Below are 22,891 nucleotides of genomic sequence, written 5' to 3' on the forward strand. Positions count from 1 at the left end.
ATTATAAAACATATTATAATATTACATAAGAAATATTAATATTTCAGTTATAATATAATTAAAAATTACAATTATATTATATTATAATATATTATATTATATTATATAATCATTATTATATTATATTAAATAAATATATTATAGAACCATAACGTGTGTAATACACTATAATATATAATAATATTAGAATTATAAGATTATATTAATATTTAATTATATTAATTATTATATTATTATTAATATAACAAATATAATTATATCAATATAATATAATGTAATAATATTATTGTAACATTATTAATATAATAAATATAATTATGTCAATACAATATAATATATTATAAAATAATAATTACAATATCATATTATTAAAAAAATTATAATATTATTATGATATCATATTATATGATAAAATAATAATGTTATAGTTATTAATATAATTATGATATTATTTGTTACAATATTATTATTATATTATATTATGAGTCTGAATTTTAGATTAAAAAAATTATAAATTATAAATTTTATTAGACATATTATGGATATTATAAAAGTTTTATTAATTATATTATATTAATTTTCGCACAATTTAAAAATTAAAATTATTTTTATACTATTTTTGATTTTAACTGTAAATTTTTAAAAAATTCTTTAAAAAGTATTTTAATAAAAATTTATTAAATATTAAAATCAACTTTTTCTACAAACCCAAGTCAATTTTGAGAGGAAAAAGCCCATATATTGGACGCTTCTTAAAAAGGACATAATATAGGTATGAGATTAAATAGGACACTATCCGTGAGATGGATAATATTGAAAGAATTTGACACCCGCTAATTGTGAATCTTTTTGGTCCTTTTTGCCCCCGTTTTTTCTAATTTTTCACATGGCTTCTCCTGCTTTGTCCACTCGTTTTTTGCTTTGGGGATTTTGGTAAAAGGTTAACGATGGAATAACGTCTCAACACACTTTCTTGATACTGATATATTTTTGTAGAGTATAACTTGAGTATAATTTTTGAGTTAAATTTAAATTATAATTTAAATTAAAATTATAACTTAAATAAAATTAAATAAAATTAAAACTTAAAATAATATAAACTTAAAAAAAAATTGATACTCGAGTTATTTTTTTTTATTTTTTTTTGACAAAAAAACAAAAACTCTTTCCTTGGCTAAGGTGGTAATCCATGTGTTGGCATTTAAAACCTATGAAGAATAACGTGTCAAGACGAGATAGAATAGATAACACGTGTTAAGTAAGAAACTGTTTTGAAAAGTTCCTCAACACGTAGTTAAGTTATAATTTTATATATATATATATGTATATATATATATATAATGTGTATATTGACCAAGTCATGCCTCAATTAACATCATCACCCCTCAAAAAAGGAAAAAAAAAAACAACAATCATCAACATTATCAGAGATCTTTTCTACCTACTGGGCAAACTTTTTTTTTCTTTCTTTTTTTTTTCTTTCCTTAGCCTTCAATTGTTTGTCCGCCAGCTTCCGGTGATGTTAACTGAGAAACATGGTTTCAGTGGACGCAAGCAATGACGAAAAGTACTCTGTCATATTTTATTCCTTAAAAAAAAAAAAAAAAAAAAAAAAAAAAACTGTCTGCCTAAACTTCTATACACCCCTTTCCATTCGCACCAATACCAAATTGTGTCTTGTCAACATACATTTTAAATTCAATTATGGATAGATTTCTAATGGGGGCAGTTTTCCCCATTTGTCCACCCAAAGTTCACCATAGTTCTGTGCTTTTACCTTATGCTAGGGGAAAAAATGGTTTAAATATGTTGAGAACCCGTAATACACCAAAGAAATGTAGCTATCAAATCACAAGTTGCGTATGGAAAATTATGTAATGATAATATCATATTAATATTCCGATTTGCGGGTCATGACTTTGAAACAGATATCTTTATGAGGAAAGGAAAAATCTCACTTACAGTGTTGACGTACGTCATATATATTTTATATATTATATATACACTAGTCGGGCAGACGTGACATTTTTTTTTTGAAACAATGATTATACAAATTCTTAAAAAAAAAAGAAAAAAGAAAAAAAAAAGCACGAAGAAAAAAAAGAAAAACAAAAAAGAGAAAGAAAGAAAAAAAGAAAATTAAAGAAAGATAAAAAGAAAAGGAAAAAAATAGAAATTTTGAAATTTCAAAGAACAAAGATAAAAAAAAAAATAGCTAAAAAGGGAAAACAACAAAAAAAAAAAAGAAAATTGAAAAAAAGGTAAAATATTTAAAAAGTTACAAAAAAGGGAAGAAATAAGAAAATAACAATTAAAAAAAAATGTTTCGCCAAAACAGTAATTACACGGAAACTTGCCTTATTCATTTTACAATTAAATTTTATTGTTATAGTATTTTTTTTTATAAAAATTTAAATTTAAACCGTGTTTATTTACATAATTTAAATTATGATGTGATTTGAATTGTGTATATGAGAAAAAAATATTATAATAAAAAATTGAATTTGAATTTATGTAAAAAAAAAATATTGTAGTAATATGAATTGAGTCATGAAATGAATAAGGTAATATTTTTGTTATAATATTTTTTTTTCACATTCTCAACTCATAACTTGAGTTATGACCTGAGTTGAGTTGTGAAATGAACACTCTCTTAGATCTATAACTATATCGAATACAAATTAACGTAACACGACCATACTTCATTTACCTTAATTTCAGTAAAAGCAAGCTAAAAGTATTTTAAATTATTATTATTGCAAGTCTGAAGTACGTAGCATCTTTCCAAATTTTCAGAAAGTGCAACAGTTAAGTGACAGTTAATTTTTTAATTATATGTCAAATTTCAGTGTCTAAAATAGTGTCTAATTAATCATGTCATTTGAAAAATTGAAATATTTTTTAACTAAATTTTTTTTTTTTACTTAGATATATTAAATGATGTTTCATAATTTGATTTCTCAGATATCAATGGGATACTAAAAAGTGGACACTTTATTTGAGTCCTATCAGTTACACTTTGCATGAAAATTAAAAACAGCTAAGCTGGTCACTCGGAGATAGAATGAGAGTAGGTCCCAACAACATTAGATGACGCAGGCTAGTCAAAATGGACGTCTCCCAAAATAAGTCCTAATAATTCCTGTTGAGCTACGGGCTATGCATGAGTTTCACCTTCCTTGGAGTTCAAACAAGCCATTTCATTTCAGATGGTGGTGACTTCATTAGTTTTGTTGTGTTACTTTGGGTGTAATTCTTTGATGTCTATCGCAGAGAGAGGAAAAAGATTATCAGCAGAAATATTGTAGAGATGGTGTATGGAGAATGTTGGTACCGGTTTGAGTCTTTTAATACTTTATAAGACAATATAAATAATGCAGAAACGTAAAACAAAGAACATAAGAGAAATGATATCGCGATTCGGTAACAACCTACTCCGCGGGGCCACGCCTAGATGATGAACAATCCACTAAGAACTCTTTTACAATTCAATTGGACTTAATCTACCCGAGACTCTCTTTCTAAGAAGACGCCTATGAACTTGAAATTTCTCAATGGACTTGAACAGCGAGATCCCCTCGACTTTTTAATATTGAAATCCCTCTAACTAAGTTTTTTTTACTGAAAAACACTCAAATCATCTCTCTTGAATACAAGTGATCACTTATCTCACAACCCAGCAAAACTAATCAAAAAGTGTACAGAGATAGAAGAGACTCTTTGAATAAATAAACAAAATGTTAATAGCTTGACAACCTTTTCAATTAATTCGTTGAACCAAATCTGTTGTAGATCCTTATTGCAACAATAACTGCAACATAGCTGTCAAGGTCGACTTTCTCAAAACCAGTCCGAATCAATCTGCTTTAATTCTGAAACCATTCTGAAACTGATATATGAATCTGGACACATTCTTAGGAGATAGAGGAAGATCATCCAGCTACGAAATCCCAATCAAATATCAATCAAATCAATTTACCATCTCTGGATCAATAGTTGACTTACAAAAATAGAAATTAAGTTTCCAGATCTTACAGAAACCTTCAATAAAGAGCTTGTCAGCTGCACATCTATTCTCAAACACAATTAACCAACCAATCATTTTCAAAATAATGCCAATCATAAAACGATTAGAATCAATACAGAATTTATAAACTAAATGCCAACAAAGAAGAAATTGCGCACTGTGCAAAAGAGAAGTAATCCATCTTCATGGTTTGAACATGAAGTTGGAAACTCCCAAAAGATAAATAATATTTAACATAATAGAAATGGGGAGATTGTTGGCTTAATTGACTTTTGGGCCATTACATTTCCTTCCCAATAACATTAAATAAATGCTTTCAAGTGGTTGGATAAAATTGATTCGAAAAAAGAAGAAGAAGAAGTGGTTAGATCGAGGAGAACTTTCAAAAAATGCACTGTACCGCCTAGTAGATAATGTTTTTGTGGAAAGATCAACATGGAAATGATTTTATGTGTGGTTGATGTTAAGTTTCTAGTAAAATCTATCACTTTCAACTCGTATAATTTCTACAAGATTTTTTGAACTCGTCTATATCTATCTATTAACATTAAAAAGAGAGAGGGATAACTCAGGGGTATTATTGTAATTTACAGTAAATATTAAAATAATATAATACATCTGTTTAAATAGATTTTTATATAAATTATTTGTTGTATCATTATCTCCAGTGATTTTTAGCTTAAAGACGAATAGTTTTTTTTTTCGCTGACATACGAGGCTTGTTGAAAGTCTTTTGATCTAACTTGTGGACATTCTTTCTTCTAAATAATAACTTGTAGACTTTACTCTTACTAATTAGTTTGTTTTATTATTTCTAGGTCGTGTTCTATTATTGCAATTGCAGACAAAAATATATATAATTCATTGAATAAACCAACAAAGAGACCCCACAAACAAAAAATTAAAAATTAATCTACCCTTATTAAAAAAAACATAACGAATCCTAATACTAATATAAATCTAAACTAATTTAACAATGATAACAAATATACACTCGGATATATATCTTTTAATTAACTACGAACCCCTCAATTAAAGAAATTGTTATTTTATTGGCACGGACAATAAGTATTACTTAATTCCATTATGATTTATGATTTTTTTATGATGATAACAAAGTATAGACTCGGGTTAAATATCTTTTAAATTAGTACAAGCTGTGCGCTCTAATGAAATTGTTAAATCATTAGCACGAACAACTTCTAGCCCATGGCTTAGAAAATGCTATATGCTTTTGATCTTCTCGCTGCCCATAGTCATTTTTTGTATAAATAGTTTCAGCTGCTAAAAACTTATAATTATAAGTTTGGCTAAATAATTCACGTTAGTGATGTACTCTACAATACAAAACTAGTTGCAACATTTGTGATGAGCTAGATATTAAGTTGCCGAATGTGTTTTACCTTTTCCTATAAAAATTGTTGATTTTAATTTAACATGCACGTTTTTAACTGCCACCTAATTTAATAACGCGGGATTAAAGTTGCAATTTATTATAAATTTAAAAGAGTTTTCTCATTTTGAATTTATACATGAAGAGAAAAGTAAGATAACTCAGTGGAGGTGATCAAATTTAAAATTAAGCCAAATATTTATACATTTGAACAAAACGTTAAAAAAAAAAAAATTTCACTTTCACATTTCTGCTTTTAACAAAAAGATGCGGCTGTGATAGACTTGTGTTCTTAATTAGAAACATATTATGAACCATATATGTAAGCAACAGTAATAAAGTTCTCCACTTCCATTTATTAATTTCTGTAAACACACGCTTTATCATGTTATGGAAACAAAGTGCAACATTTATAACTAATTAATATTAAATCCTTGTATTAATTACTACCCATCAAAACCGAAACTCTAGACACATACATAAACGTCTCCTATCACCTCGTTTACGCATAAAGCTCAGCAGGCAAGCGCGGCGTGATAAGAACTTCAAGTGGAGTGGCTTTGGTATTTGTTAATCCAAAGCTTTCCGTCATATCAACAAGAGCATTTAAGGGCGTGGAAATGTCGAACGCTTGTAGAAAGCTAGCTAACGTAAACTGCACCATTTGAAGGGCAAAAGAAGTACCAGGACACGCTCTTCTACCGCTTCCAAATGGGATTAGCTCAAAATGCTGACCCCTAACATCTACATCTTTGTTGGTGGTGAGAAACCTCTCGGGCTTGAACTCGAACGGGTCGGGCCACAAGATCGGGTCGGTTTGGATCTTCCAAATGTTGGTGATGAGCCGAGTTCCCTTAGCGACATGGTAGCCGCCTATGGTGCAGTCCTCGAGGAAGACACGTGGCGCTGAGAGTGGCGCTACGGGATATAACCGTAGTGTCTCTTTGACTATGGCAAATATGTATGTCAACTTGCCGATGTCGGACTCATTCACAGTTCTGTTTTTGCCTACATTGTTTTCAAGTTCCTCTTGGGCCTTTTTCAACACGTGGTGATTGTTCAGCAACAACGACACTGCCCATGTTAGGGTTAATGCGGTGGTGTCGCTGCCTCCCGCAATCATATTCTGCAAGTTGAAATTCAGTTTTTTGGTTGATGATCAGATTATAATTGGATTTTCCTTTTTGTATTTTTAATGAAAGCTAGCAGCACAAGTCTTGTTGACACGTGGGGAAATCTTCTTTTTTATAAAAGTTGTGTCACGTGAATGTTGTAGGAGCTAGCTTAGGGCATACTTAGTGCACCGTATTGTAACACTTATTGCATTGTATAATTTTTACACAATACGGTATTTAGTTTGTAATATTATTAAACATTATACTATTTTTACTATTGTAATCTATTTACAAATTAATTTATAATAAGATAATTTAGGCTTAACATAATCCAATACGACTCTAATCTTGATTGGAACCGAACATTGGGAGGAAGCAAGTGAGAAAGTAGAGTTACTACTTTGGGTTCTTTTTGGGGAAAAAAAATTGAAAAATGGCGTCAAACTGTAATTTTAAAAAATTAAAGGGCAAAAATATAATTTTAAAAATTAAGGGGCCAAAACATAATTTTTAAAAAGTTTAGGGGTCAAAATATAATTTTTAAATAAATGACGAAAACGACAATTGACTTAATAATATAATTACTTTTATTAAAAAAAGGGAAATTAATAGAGAGTATTTTTTTTCTCTCCACACATCCCACATATCATATTTTTAATTATAAATTACAAATTATTTCTATTTCTAAAAATCCATAGTAAATAATTTTCACATTTTCAATGACTTCTAAAAAATTGCATGTAGGTCGTTCAATTTTCCTTACTATTTGTTACGTGAAGATCCTTTTTTCTTTCTTTTTTTTTTTTACTTTTATTTTTAGTTTTGTTTCATGTTTGTTTGCTAATCAAGTTTGTAAGCAAATCGTTTCATTTTTTTTTTCTGCTTTTTATAACGTTAGACTACGGGATACATTTCTTTCATATGTAGCCCTAAACAATTCGCCCTATTCAAATTTTTTCCCCTTCAAATTTTGCTCCGTTTAATAATTTTTTTGCTAGAATAAATGTTTAACTCCTTATCATTATTTCTAAATTTAATAATGGTCTTGGAATTCAAGCTGTAATTATTGATGCGTAAGTGGTCAAGAACTTAACTCAATTATTAAATTAACGGGTCTTTATCTATAGAATATAGCACTAATTTACTCTTTCCTTTTTTTATTTTCATTTTCCTTTTATTTATTTTTTTTTTTTTTGTGGAATTGAAGAGCAGTTCATGTAGAGACGGAGCCAAGGACCCCACAATGACTGAAAATATGTGGTTAATCAGTATGGATCGGCAATCATAGCCTTATCATCAAACTCACTAGATTAAATGCGAGCAGGAAATTATGTGCACAAGTGTCTCCATAGTCCATAAGTAGAAAATAGAAAATGTGCTTCATTGATATCCATTAGAGCGTCATTAATATAATAATGCCTTGGCACTTAGAACGTTTATATATATATATATATATATAGGAAAATGGCTGCTTCTCATTGATTAATTAATGAGTAAAGTTTAAGAAAATAATGATAAAAAAACTGTGATTTTTTTTTTTTAAATAGGCATTTCAAAATATATATATTGAATAAGCACGAACCGAGTGCGTGTTTCAACTAATAATAATAATTAAAGGATAATAAACTTGCGTACCAAAATTGTGGCCTTGATTATTGTATCAGCATCGAAACCACCGAAGTCTGAACCGTGAAGTACAGATAGCATCACGTCCATGAAGTCTTGTTCCTTTTTCTCTTCATTATTCATTTCTGCTCTATTCTGCTTATGCTCTTCAAGCCATTCACCAACAATACCATCTAAAGCCTTTGCAGTTTTCTTCATGGCCTTCTCACAGCCGCCTAAATCCAGCCACCCGAGATAAGGAATCGCATCCCCCGGTACAAACAGCCCAAGATGTTTTAAGAATTCCTTTATTTCTTTCTGAACTAAGCGTGCTTCTTTTACATCACCACCATCATTTGCATCAATAGAGTAACGCTTCCCAGCCACCATTCTGAGAATCACGTTGAGCGTCAAGTCCGAAAACCTTTGCTTCATCTCCACCGAAGCTTGGCCCGAATGATCATTATCATTCCATTTGGTAGTCCAATGTTCGTATAACTCCTTAACGAAAGATGCCACTTCAGAGATTCTAATATGTTTGAGCAGCTCAAGACGGCGGTTCGAGAGCAACTGAACCGTAGCTATCTTACGAATCTCGCGCCAAAAGGGTCCATGAGGTGCTAATCCAAACATGGCGTATTTGTAGCCCAAGTGCTTCGCGGCAAGCAAGTTTGGACGTGAGGCTGAAGCCAAGTCGTTGATGGTGAAGCACTCTTTTGCCATCTCAGAGCTACTCACTACCAAACCTCGATAAGACCCGATTCGGATGGTGAAGATCGGTCCCCATTTATCAGCCAAGTTTGCCAAAGTTATATGGGGAAGTTGAGATCCTCCTAGTAGATGGAGATGTCCGATTATAGGCCATCTGCCAGCGGCTTCAGGCGGTGATATTCTGCTGTCGTTTCTTCTGAAACTAGATGATCTTTTTTGGACTAAGTAGAGAAATAGTAGTATGGCCAAAAATCCAGCTACGGAAGTGTCTATATGACGGAGAAGAAACTCCATGATTGTAGTCTTGTACATTATAATGGACTTTTGAATGGTGTTGAAATGTTCTCTTTGGGCAAACTTAGCGAAAAAGGGTTTGTTTGATTTATAATGGTGTTCCGTTTTTTCTTCTTTTTGTTTGAAAAAATTGTAACGCCGGGCCCACTTATGCTGTCTTTTGCAAAATGCTCAAACTACTTTATATGCTAGCAAACATTATCTTGTAGTAAGCACTTAACATTGAAAAGGAAATTAGTATTAGGATGAAAGCTTAATTAACTATTTTTTATATACCATAAAGATTAGGAGGATCTTATCCTTAAAGTGACGGATATATTAATAGATTTAACAGATGACATGTCAATTTCCAGTTTTGTAATCATCTCTAAAGTAATTGTCCGGATTCAGAATTTTTTTTTTTTTTTTTACCGAATCCGGATTCAGAGAAATTAAGGATAGAAAAAGTATACGTATCATTGTTATTATTGTCTTTACGAGGCCCCAATCTGAATATCTAAATGGTCTAAATATAACTTGAGACTGATTTATACTAGGTATACTACTAGTTTTGCAAATATCACATATTGAAGCAACTGTTAATTCGGAGAACGAACATAAACTAGATGACCCGATTCGGATGGTGAAGATCGGTCCACATACGGCGGCCATGGCACCCAAGTTTATATGGGATGGCTTAGGTCCTTTTAACAAAGAAAGGTGACTAAATAATGGCCAACCTCCCAAGGCTTCAGGTGGTGCTTTCCCCACATACGTGTTAAGAAATAGTAAATAAAGACTATGGCACATAATATTAGTCCTGCCATGACAGCAGTTAGATCATGTGGAAGTAGGAAAGAAGCCATATTGCAATTTTGGTAAAACTCAGACGGCCTTGAATTTATGGCAGTGTCTAAAAGACGGAGAAGAAACTCCATGATTGTAGTCTTGTAGATTATAATGGAGTTTTGGAATGGGAGTTGTTATCTTCGGACAAAGTACTAATCAAAAGAGGTTTGTTTGATTTGTAGTGGGGTTCCGTAATTTCTACGTTTTGTTGGAAAAATTTTAACGCTGGCCCGGATGTCGTCTACCATTGATCCCCCCTTAGTTGTCTTTTACAATTAAGCTCAATAAACGACAATTTATAGGACTCAAATTATGTTTAATTTTAGTGTTTTAGTCGGTGTTTAATTAATCATATCATGTCACGTCGTATAAAAAATTTAAATTACTTTTTAACTAACTCTTTTGTACTTATAATGGAATGATGTGGTGTAATTTAATTGGTTGGATACCCATTGAGATATGAAAAATTAGACATACGATCTGGTGCTCATTTTACGTACCATAAAGATTTAGTGGATCTTATCCTTAATTGAAGTGATTTTCCGCCACATATTTGAATTATCTTATTCTAAACAAAACAAAAAAAAAATCTAAGGAGTTGTTTGGTCGGGGGATTCGTACCCCGATTCGAATCATGGTTCTTGGTTTGCTACAGTATTTTCTTTCACAAAAAATACACGTAAATCGAAAATGGTTCTAATCTTATGATTTTAATTCATGAACCAAACGTAACATAAAAAATTATCTTGAGATTGATTTATACTAGCTATACCAGCATATATATGTAATGTAATACATAAATAATATTGCCTGTAGTATTGTCAATTAAGCATATACGATGGAAGCTTGAGCATGCAATGCTATTAAATTAAATAAAGTTTCGACATGTTAGATAGTTAGAAGCTAGCTAACTTAACTCCTTTTATTATATACTAGTTTGAAGAGCACGTATAGCCGTGTGTTTATTATTACTATATTGAAAATTTTATTTATACATCGATTTAAATGTTATTGAGTTTTTTTAAATAATTAATTTTTTATAATTTTGGTTAAAAAGAAACTCGTTTTGATGGTGGCAGTTCACATTAGAAAAGATATTTAAGAATATCACATATGTAAAATAATATTTTCGAGCTCATAATATAAAATATATAAACTGAGATGATGTCGAGTTTAAACTCCACTCCACATAAAGGAAGAAAAAATTTAAAGTTGCAATGAAAAAAATTAAAGCCAAAAAAAAGGAAAAAAAGGTGGCGCATGCTGAAGCAACCTTTTGCCTCTTTTATAATTGTATATATGTATATGTATATATATATATATATATATATATATATCTATATAGTGAGACGATTTTTTTCAGCAGAATTCCTCTGATTCTGCGCACTAACCTTTAGATAAGATTGCATTATTTCTAGATAAATTACATAATTTATTTTTAAAAATACACGGGTCTTAATTTTTTTTATCTTTTTCTTGATTAATATTATTTTGTTAGTATAGTTATTTGACTGAATAAGTTATTAATCAAGTGTAAGGACCGGATAAGAAATCTTAATTCATGCACTTTTAAAAAGTATTTATCTTCCTTCCTTTTATTTTTAATATATGACCATATTTCATCTTAATGAATTTCTTGGACTGCATGAATCTCACAATCCTGTATATATTCCCAGGAAATAAATAAATTTAATTACTTGTACACACATATATATTGTTTAATTTAAAGCACTTACGCCCCAAAATAGGGGTTAGTGACGTTAATGCTCGTTTAGAAGTTAAACGTAATTAAGAAAGTAATTAAGCATTTAGAAATATAATAATCAATTTCACAAGTGAAACTTCAAAGAAATTCTAAACAGCCCCACATTTTGATCAAATTAATTTATAAGAAAGTGAAAGGGACTTTCACAACTTTTTGATAAAATAGGTTTAAAAACTAAGCCTCTGGCATCATTCAGGGTCCCACCCACAGGATATACAATATTATACATACATGAACATGTAAAGAACATTTATAGACATCAACCACAGTCTAGATATTCAAAGTTTACAATCCTTACATTTATCAGCAAGGATGAAAGAGCACAATTCCTTCCTTTATACTACACCAACTAGGCTACTTGAGTGTGCTTCTCACTCAGCACTGCTTCTAACGTCGCCTGAGATAAGTTTAATATATATAGAAACAAGAAAACATGAGCAGAAAGCTTAGTATGATGTATTTAAGAAAAACTTTATAAACAAGTAAATAATTAATAAGTAAATAAGTAAATCTATCCAGTTCCAGCACAACAGCTGGAACCTAACATTCTTTTTCTGAAAGGAAGTATAAACTTAAAATTCTGTATTACAGACATTAGCAAGGAATTTATACTATGATAAATTACTTACACAATCACAAACACAAGCCTTAACATCGCCGTAGTGATCCAGTCTGGATTTCTAGTCCTACCCCCCAAGGATACACGCTGCATATCCTTGGAGAACGGACAAAGATGATCAGCAGAAAGATTGTAGGGATGGTGTATGGAGAAGAAGAGTAGTATTGTATAATGGAGAACTCCATGGTTTAGAATTGGAATATAAGAAAAAAAAAATCTATTAATATGGTCTCCCGGGAGTTATGAATTACGGTCTTCCAATTATGTTGTACATAACTAGGTTGAGGACTATAAGGTTTGCCGTGATTCTTGAACGCGCATTGTCGGAGGGCTAGCTTTTGTGATGTTTTTATCGGATAAATAGTATGTGTTGAGTGAAAATATTTATTAATGTTGAAATAATATTTCACACGACATAATTTCACCTATATTAGGATTTAATTAGCATAGGAGTTTATTATTTTTTAGTTTGACCCATTCAAGATTATAAGAATAACCTCTTAATTACAATCCCTTGGTATAAGGAAAAACCTTTTGATTCTAATTAAAACAGTAAATTCTACTTTCTATGAATTTGGGAAATTTGGGTTGATTTAAAATTGCGGCTGAACTTAGTGAATTTTGTCGAGTTGCCTACATACCCCGTTAAGGGATCATGCCACTTGTAGTTCGAATTTTGGGTTTGGGATTTGTGTTTGGATCATTTGGTTTTAAATTTAGAAGTTGTATTTGGATCATTCCTAGGTGTATGACCGTTTGAGGAATTAAAAGAACTTTGAAAGTTTGATTTGAAATTTAAAATTTAGATAATTCCTCGGTATATGACCACGTGAGGAATTAAAAGAACTTTGAAATTTAATTTAAGATTTGAATTTGGATAATTCCTATGTTGAATTTGGTTTGGAATTTTTTGTAATCTCAAATTTAGATTTGAATAATTCCTCGGTATATGACCGTATGAAGGACTAAAAGGATTTTAGAATTTTGACTTGAGATTTAATCTCAGGTAATTCCAATATGAAATTTAATTGTAATTAAAAAATTGTGACTGCACTTAGATTTTTATATCTAAGTTACCTACGTAACCAAAATGGAATTAAGTCTTCGTAGTTCTTGAATTTGAATTTGAATTTTGAAGAATTCCCCGATATATGACCATAGGAGGAATTCAGGATCAAATTTGATCTTGAAACTGCACTTAAATTTTTAGGTTGCCTACGTATCCCGTAGGGAATCAAGTCAATCATAGTTCTTGAATTTGAATTTGGATTTTGGAGAATTCCCGGATATATGACCATAGGAGGAATTCAAAGATGTTTTAAAATTCGATTTGGAATTTTACTTTAAAATTTGAACTTGAAAGTAATATTTGGATAATTCCCCGGTATATGACCTTATGGGGAATTAAAAGATGTTTTAAAATTTGATTTGGAAGTTTACTTTAGAATTTGGATTTGAAAGTTGTATTTAGATAATTCCCCGGTATATGACCTTATGAGGAATTAAAAGGACCCTTTTTGAATTTGGTGTTGAGATCTTTTTATTTGAATTTGGGATTTAAAAATTTTGAGGTGAATGACCTCGTTTTGGACTTTTGAGAATTTGCTTCTCAATTTATTTTTTTGAACTTTGAACTACACCTAATTTGATAGGTTGCCTACGTATCTTTTGCAGAATCAGGTCAACGTAGTTCGTTCTTAGTGATTTGAGAGTTTATTTTGAATTGAAACTCTTATATCTCTCTTTGAATGATTTTGGAGATAATTTGATTTACTATATATATATATATATATATGTTTGTGAAATGGGATTTACAGTATGTTAATAACATTTCGTATTGCATCTGTTGCAATTATCAACGTTCCATCATTGATGGATGAGCTGCCCTCTTCTTTAATTTGACCAACTCAATTAATTAACCATCTTGGCTTCTCTGCATGCTTTGGGACGAAGCTTCATGCCTTCTGTGATGAGTGATTGGCCTTCAGTTATACCATACGTTGTTAAACAAACAACAATGAAGTCTTCCCCTTTATTTGGGCTTACGTTATTGGTAAAGAAGGCCGGAGCCTCTATTCTTCTCTTGTTGGGCTTGTAATCAATGTCAGAGGCCCATTTAGATATAGCCTTAGGAAAATCAAGTTCCACGTTGCACTCTTCGGAAGTTGAAATCCATTACTGCTGTATGGTTCTTGTGCAGTAATTTTTGCATGGTTCTCCTTTATGAATGAGCATGAGAGTACATAAGGGAGTGACTATTTCTTTCTTCAGGATTTGGGAGGTCTTCATTGATTACGAACTGAAAGTAGTTAAAATTGCATGCATGGCCGATTGTGGATTTGAAAATTGTATTTAATCACCGTATGATTTTATGAGACAATGAGCTCCTCTTTTAAAATAAAGGACAATAAAAGGACTCAATTTGTGTACTTAAAATTTTTTTTTGGATATTTAATATTCCGAATTTCTTTAAAATTTATTGTCTTTCTCTTTTTTTTTTAATTTATTTTGACTGATCTTCTAACCTCTTGTTTTTTGCTAACAATTTAATTTCAAAGGAAACTCAAATTTCTCTCACCCTCCTCCTTTCTACACGTTTCTTCTTCTTTATATATACACACACACACACATTACGCTGCAAAAGCAGCAGGCAACAGTAGCAGGCAACCTTCAACCTTTGGTGTGTGTGTGTGTGTATATACACGTGTACGTGAACATCAATTCCCCATCATATTTTGATTTGCGTGTAAAGCTATTAGCCCAACAACACACACACCCACGGCTTTTTATCTCACACACACCCACGGCTTTATATATATGTATATGTGTGTATGTGCGTTTTGGTGCACTGTAAAGGAATTGAAGGTGACGTTTGTTTCCCTCTTTTTTTCTTTTTTTTTCTTTTATTATAGAAAACGAAAAGATCCTTACTAAGTGGTCCTTAATTTTTATTTCGGATTACACTTTATAAATCAGACTCAAAATTATTATAATATTTTAAACTCCACTATTATAGTCAGATTCATGTGTATATATAAAAGTTTTAAATTTTAAAACCTCATAATTTTATAGAGTTTTAAATTTTACAACTCTATTTAATTTTTAGAGGTTTTAAATTTTACAACCTCACAATTTTATAGAGTTTTAAAATTTGTAACTCTATTTGATTTTTTAAAGGTTCTAAATTTTACAACCCCATAATTTTTTAAAATTTTAAAATTTACAACTCTATTTAATTTTTTAGAGGTTCTAAATTTTACAACCCCATATTTTTTCTTAATTGGGTTTAAAAATTTGTAACCCGTATGTTTTAAACATGAATCTGACTAACAATGATGGATAAATTTTTTGTCTTGAGATGATACTTCAGTATAGAAGAAGGCTTGAGAGAAAAAAAAAAAAAAAAAACGTGTAGACAAAACATCATAATGAAACTAAAGTAGATGAGTAAATGACAAATTTTTCTATTTTTTTTTTGACAATTCTCTCGATACACACTATCTCACACCTCTCTCACTACTTTCGAATGCGTTTACTTTCTCTGCACAGTTTTTTTTTCCCGTTCGTCACACTGTATATTTTTTTTTCTTCTTCTCTCACTTCTCTTCTGCACTCACGCCTGCACAAAGCCCCCCTTTTCTTTTTTTTTTTTGTTTTCGTCCTCTTCTTTCACTTTTCTGCACACACGCACCAAGTTTTTTTTTTCCGCCCTCTCTTTTCATCCCGATTCTTCCTTTATATAAAAGAATTCGACAACAGTTTTTTATCACTACCTCATGTTTTGTACACACCACGTTCTGCACCATCATCTTTTTTTTTTCTAATCACTACTCCACGTTTTGCACACACCACGTTCTGCACTCTCTCTCCACACTTTAAAATGTACATTTTTTTTAATCCCTTTTTTTCTCTTTTTTATTATTATTATTATTTTTTTTTGGTCAGCACAAAGTTTTATTTTCTCTTCTCATTTTTATAAGGCCCATTTGTGATTTTTTTTTTTTTACCGCAAACAGTATGACCTTAATATATATATATATATACACATATATATATATATACCGCAAACAGTATGACCTTAATATATATATATATACATATATATATATATGTCGTATAGCTATGCTGTTTCATGCAATTTAAGGCACTTATTACCATAAAATAAAGAATACCCATATATACTCGAATAAGCAAATATATGGCACCAAATATATGGTGCACCGACTTATTTTTTTTTGGTCAGCACAAAGTTTTATTTTCTCTTCTCATTTTTATAAGGCCCATTTGTGATTATTTTTTTTTACCGCAAACAGTATGACCTTAATATATATATATATATACACACACATATATATATACCGCAAACAGTATGACCTTAATATATATATATATACATATATATATATATATGTCGTATAGCTATGCTGTTTCATGCAATTTAAGGCACTTATTACCATAAAATAAAGAATACCCATATATACTCGAATAAGCAAATATATGGCACCAAATATATGGTGCACCGACTTGTGATTTTCTTACTTTGCTTTTGGCAGTATCCCCGTCTTCTAGCTAGAAGACGTTAACAACCATAAATAATCTACCGTAGTTATCCGAAATTTCTGTTCATATGTCATGAACAACAAGACAAACACTCAAATAGTATACACGGAGCTGAATCCCGCAAATATAGCCTATAGATTTCGAAGAACTAAAGAAACAGATTCCCTGTCACTAAAAGAAGAATGCTGGAATATCGGTAGAAAACATTGGTCAAACTCTATCAAGCTTAATTCAAATATAATTACTTTATACATATATAATATGTAATAACAAAATATACGCTCGGATCTATATATATGTATGTATATATATTAATTACCTACAAGGCTCTCAATTAATGACACGAACAATAAGTAACATATGCACTATCTTCCATTTTACAGATGTACAATAAGTATGTAGACGCTATCTATCTCACAAAAATAAAGTAATTGACAATGTATATTACAGAGAATATATACGCATACATACACATATATACATATTAACATTATATATATTACACATATATACATTCTACAATCCCTTCTTTTAGCCATAAAGTTCAGCAGTGATAAGAAGTTCAAGTGGAGTTGCTCTGATATTTGTTAGTCCAAAGCTTTCCGTCATATCTACAGAAGCATCTAAGGGCGTGGCTATTTCAAACGCTTGTAGAAAACTAGCCACCGTGAACTGCACCATTTGGAGGGCAAAAGAAATACCAGGACATGCTCTTCTACCGGTTCCAAATGGGATCAGCTCAAAATGCTGACCCCTAACATCCACATCTTTGTTGGTGGTGAGAAACCTCTCGGGCTTGAAGTCCAATGGGTCAGGCCACAAATTCGGGTCGGTTTGGATCTTCCAAAGGTTGGTGAGGAGCCGAGTTCCCTTGTGGATGTGGTAGCCACCTATGGTGCAGTCCTTGAGGAAGACATGTGGCCCTGAGAGCGGCGCTGCGGGGTATAAACGTAGTGTCTCTTTGACTATGGCTTGGATGTATGTTAATTTGTGCATGTCGAACTCATTCACGGCTCTGTTCTTGCCTACCTGGCTGTCAAGTTCATCTTGGGCCTTTTTCAACACGTGGCGATTGTTCAGCAACAGCGACACTGCCCATGTTAGGGTTACTGCTGTGGTGTCGCTTCCTCCCGCAATCAAATTCTGCAAGTTAAAGTTCAGTTATTATTATTTTTTTTAATGCATGATCAGATAACTAGATATATCATATAGCCTCTTCAAACAATTGCTACTGCTTAGTAGATTTTTAAAAGAAGCAAAGTACAGTTGAGACGTACGTGAAAAAATTTCTGATTTTATAAAAAATGTCGCGTCGAATATTGAACGACGTGGTAGCTTATTATATTATAGAAAACCAATAATTCTCTTCAAGAAAAACAAGATTAAAAAAAAAAAGCCATAAGCTCACGTTATCTGATTAAACTTATACGTAGTTATCGCATTCTTATCCTCATTCTTGTTAAAAAGGCCTAACAACTGAACATCTATAAAAATTCCAACATCATGATGAGTTGTAAACCTGTGAAACTATCAAAAATACGGATGCGGAAATGTGCATATTTCTTACTCCATATGTGCATGCATGTTTGTAGCTTTTAAAAGTTAATTGATGAAGTGATTGTTTGAAATTTGATCTAAGGAAATTTGTCATGCTACTTCTATATATAAAAGGTAGTGTTTCGCATTCTTTTATCTTAGAATCGGTTGCACCAGTTCACGTACGTAGTGCCAATAATAATAAGACAATAAAATTTTGTACGTACCAAAATTGTGGCCTTGTTGATTGTATCAGCATCGAAACCCCCAAGTTCTGAATCGTGAAGTACAGAGAGCATCACATCCATGAAGTCTTGTTCCTTTTTCTCTTCATTACTCCTTTCTGCTCTATTCTGCTTATGCTCTTCAAGCCATTCACCAACAATACCATCCAAAGCCTTTGCAGTTTTCTTCATGGCCTTCTCATAGCCGCCTAAATCCAGCCACCCGAGATAAGGAATCGCATCCCCCGGTACAAACAGCCCAACAAGGTTAAAGAATTCCTTTATTTCTTTCTGAACTAAGCGTCCTTCTTTTACATCACCACCATCATTTGCATCAACAGAGTAACGCTTCCCAGCCACCATTCTGAGAATCACGTTGAGCGTCAAGTCCGAAAACCTTTGCTTCATCTCCACCGAAGCTTGGCCCGAATGATCATTATCATTCCATTTGGTAGTCCAATGCTGGTATAACTCCTTAACGAAAGCTGCCACTTCAGAGATTCTAATGTGTTTGAGCAGCTCAAGACGGCGGTTCGAGAGCAACTCAACCGTGGCTATCTTACGAATCTCGCGCCAAAAGGGTCCATGCGGTGCAAATGCAAACATGGCGTAGTTGTAGCCGATGTGCTTCGCGGCAAGCAAGTTTGGACGTGAGGCTAAGGCCAAGTCGTTGGTGGTGAAGCACTCTCTAGCCATCTCAGAGCTACTCACTACCAAACCTCGATGAGACCCGATTCGGATTGTGAAGATCGGTCCACATATGTCGGCCATGGCACCCAAATTTATGTGGGAAGGCTTAGGCCCTTTTAACAAGGAAAGGTGACCAAATAATGGCCAACCTCCCAAAGCTTCAGGTGGTGCTTTGCCCTTGCCAATTCCCCACATACGTGTTAAGAAATAGTAAATAAAGACTATGGCACATAATATTAATCCTGCCATGATAGCAGTCAGATCATGTGGAAGTAGTAAAGAAGCCATATTGTAATTTTGGTAAAACCAAGACGGCCTTGAAATGTGAAGCATGCAAGAGAGGTTTGTACGGGCAGTACTATGTTTTGTATTCTAAAGAGGAGAGCCTAACATCGTGCTTATTTATAAAAGAAGCCTAGTTCGCCGTTTAGGAATATTAATGGATGATACAGGTGGCTGTTGAGGAAATTTGCTGACTGAAGTTTTTCTTTTTAAGTGTTTCATGCACGTCACTTGATTATTATTGGATTGTAGTGACATATTAAGGAAAAAAAACCATAAGACTATAACTATATGCTCAGAACGTAGTTGCAGATTTATAACTTCCATTGACGGCAAACAATATACATATTTTATTGCAACACAGAACAACTCAGAATGTACCGCTTCACTAGTCATGACAATATGCTTACGTATCGAGATATACGCTCAAACGTCACTCTTACAAATAGAAGGAGACAAGCGAGGGTTTGACAAAATTAAACTTAAAGCGGATAGTTATTTTGACATTTGTTAGTCCAAAGATAGCTGTCATGTCATCAACCGGTCCATCGGTCAAAATATTGCGAGGACGCAACAAGCCAAGCTATCAGGTTCATGCGCCATTTGGAGGCAGGGCAGTACGTACTATATATATATAGCCTATATAGGGAAGGGGGTATATAATAGGATTTATATGTGATATGAATATATTTTACGGAAAAAAATATATGATATCATGTAATATATACAAGGATAAAATATACTTTATCGATGTAAATATCTGGGAAAAAAAGAAGAAACTTTAAGAAAGATAGAAAGAAATGCATTGCCACAAGAACTTAACTGCAATCTATCTTTTCTCCCTTCTAATATCAATTACTATTTCATTTTTGATAAGCCTTTGTCAATTAGCTATTATGTGAAGGTAATAGCTTTATTGGAATTCTTACTGATTTTAGAATTTGGGTCTGCCCTCTATCTCAGGGAATAGCAACATTCATGTGACTTCTTATCATTGCGTAAAAAGAGAAAAGATACGAGGAAAAGACAATATAAGATGGTGGTTGAAACTCAGGGAGTCACATTCATATTGAAATTAAAGAAAAACAGCAAAGACTTATAAAAAACAAAATAAAATAACTTCATTATATCTTTCTTTTTCATAAGAAAGATTCCAAATCCCAATAATCTCTGTGACTAACTCACCTTCGGAATTCAGAAAGCTTGAGGCAAAAAAAAAAAAAAAAAGCTTTGTAGATTCTAATTAACAGGGTAAATAACATCTTTAAATAAAAAAAATAACAAGAAAATACCTATATCGGCAAGTTTCCTATCATATGATGTAAGCAAGATTGACCTTCTTCTACCGCCAAAGTGAGCTCAAAATTAATGTTTGCTCTTGATGTCAAAGTCGTCACTGTAGCACGTGGATATTTGTATACTATATATGGCACTATATTGTTGGGAATACAATTTTTAATTTGTTTTCTTAAGTGTCGTTCAATTCATAACTCAAATCAACTATAATGTTTGTCTCACAAAATTTCAAATTTAAATTCAATTTTTGTCAACAGTATATTTCTCTCACCACACAACTCAAGTTTTTAACTTGAGTTGTGAAACATACCCTTAGTTTTTTTTTTTTTTTTTTTTTTTTTTTTTTTTTTTTTTTTTTTTTTTGCCTTTTGTTAGTTTATTTGTTTACTTTTATCAATGACGTACACTAATAGTTAACTCTACGAGACATTTACCAAAAATAAATTGCTCTACGTACCAAAATGTATACCAGCTTATAATTGGGGAAAAAAGTTATTAACCGTTTTCTCTCTGCATTTCTTTATAATAAGTACACTGTCATGTTCAGGCAAGAAAACATAGGGACTGGAATATGTAATTCCTATTTAGAACTGTTCAGAATATATGTAATTCGATAAGTGTAATACAATATTTGAAAAGTTACTTGCTCTTGGTCACAGCTAGTTTTACAAATATCACATAATTGAAGCAACTGTTAAGGAGAAGAAACACAAAACTACGAGCCTGATCCGACTGCAATGGGACGCATGCATGGGCTCCATGTTCATGCAATATAGTCCCCAAAACATACATACACAATTACGATCAAAATGTCGTGATTTAGGCTCTATAACATGATCACTCGTAGTGAGAAATAGACAAGCGAGGTTTGACAAGAACATCAAGCGGAGTGGCTTTAGCATTTGTCAATCCAAATATAGCTGTCATTTCGACCGGCCAATCGGTGAAAACATCAAACGCTTGCAACAAGCCATCAATCACCAAGTGCGTCATTTGCAGGCCATAAGTCATCTCAGGGCAGGACTTTCTTCTGCCGCCAAAAGGGATAAGCTCGAAATGCTTGCCCTTAAAGTCAACATCCTTGTTCGCGGCGGGGATCTCTCTGGATTGAACTCCAACGGATCATTGGACCATGTTCTAGGGTCTGTTTGGATCTTCCAAAGGTTGGTAATCAGTCGGGTTTCTTTAGGTTGGTAGCCCTCCTCTGGCGCAGTCCTAGGAGAATTCTCTTGGTCCTGAGAGTGGTGCTGCTGGGTACAACCTTAGCGTCTCCTTCACCACTGCTTGAAGATATACCAAGTTGCTTATGTCCGATTCCTTCACTAGTCTTTCCTTACCAACGTGGAGGTCCAATTCGTCTTGTACCTTCTTCAGCACTAATTTGGCAAAATTTCCGACATCTATTTGAATTAGTAGACTTTAATTGAGAAATGGATATTTTATCTTGAATCTTAATTTAAATCTTAAAAATACTAATAACAATAATTGTCATTATTCTTCCACTGTCAAATAGTCAAGTGAGTGAGTTCAATTGGTTAAAGGTGTTTGGGGAAGGGAAAAAAAAGAGTAGTTACCATGCATGTAGCTTTGTTGACGAAATCGGCATCATAATCAGAGAGATCATTGGACTCATCAAGGATCGAAAGCATCACATCCATGAAGTCTTTTTCTTCACCAAAGTTACCAGATTCCTACCTCTGCCGATGTTCCTCCAACCATCCCTCAACAATAAAGTTTCGAATGTACCCATGTTAGATAGTTAGAAGCAAGCTTAACACCTTTTATTATATGCATAAACGAGGAATCATTTCCCGAACATTTCTAATTTTTTAATATTGATATTCATGGCTGCCTCTAGGCGTGACAATATGGCCGGCATAGGATGGACGTCCTTCTTTCTTTGACAAGTCTGTTTTTCGGAATGCTGATCTTGTGCACTCTTGGCT

At 32.3% G+C, this 22,891-nt stretch overlaps 2 protein-coding genes across 2 annotated transcripts; both read right to left on the bottom strand.

The window, feature by feature from the left end:
* Positions 1-5,764: 5,764 nt before the first annotated feature.
* Positions 5,765-9,203, bottom strand: LOC21404122 (cytochrome P450 CYP82D47). The gene is made up of 2 exons (XM_010107780.2): positions 8,171-9,203; positions 5,765-6,546 (listed from the first exon to the last, which is right to left on the bottom strand). Exons 1-2 carry the CDS (start codon positions 9,161-9,163, stop codon positions 5,923-5,925), a joined length of 1,617 nt encoding a protein of 538 aa, XP_010106082.2. The 5' UTR covers positions 9,164-9,203; the 3' UTR covers positions 5,765-5,922.
* Positions 9,204-17,448: 8,245 nt separating this feature from the next.
* LOC21404123 (cytochrome P450 CYP82D47) lies at positions 17,449-19,655 on the bottom strand. The gene is made up of 2 exons (XM_010107781.1): positions 18,681-19,655; positions 17,449-18,060 (listed from the first exon to the last, which is right to left on the bottom strand). The coding sequence occupies exons 1-2, from the start codon at positions 19,653-19,655 to the stop codon at positions 17,449-17,451; spliced, it is 1,587 nt and encodes a 528-aa protein (XP_010106083.1).
* Positions 19,656-22,891: the final 3,236 nt, after the last annotated feature.

Source organism: Morus notabilis, unplaced genomic scaffold (genome assembly GCF_000414095.1).
Source record: "Morus notabilis unplaced genomic scaffold, ASM41409v2 Scaffold630, whole genome shotgun sequence".
Lineage (NCBI taxonomy): Eukaryota > Viridiplantae > Streptophyta > Magnoliopsida > Rosales > Moraceae > Morus > Morus notabilis.

Coding starts and splice junctions, on each gene's coding strand:
- LOC21404122 (XM_010107780.2), bottom strand. CDS start 9,163: ATGTACAAGACTACAATCATGGAGTTTCTTCTCCGTCATATAGACACT. Junction 6,547..8,170: donor TAATCAAGGCCACAATTTTG/GTACGCAAGTTT, acceptor TTCAACTTGCAG/AATATGATTGCGGGAGGCAG.
- LOC21404123 (XM_010107781.1), bottom strand. CDS start 19,655: ATGGCTTCTTTACTACTTCCACATGATCTGACTGCTATCATGGCAGGA. Junction 18,061..18,680: donor TCAACAAGGCCACAATTTTG/GTACGTACAAAA, acceptor TTTAACTTGCAG/AATTTGATTGCGGGAGGAAG.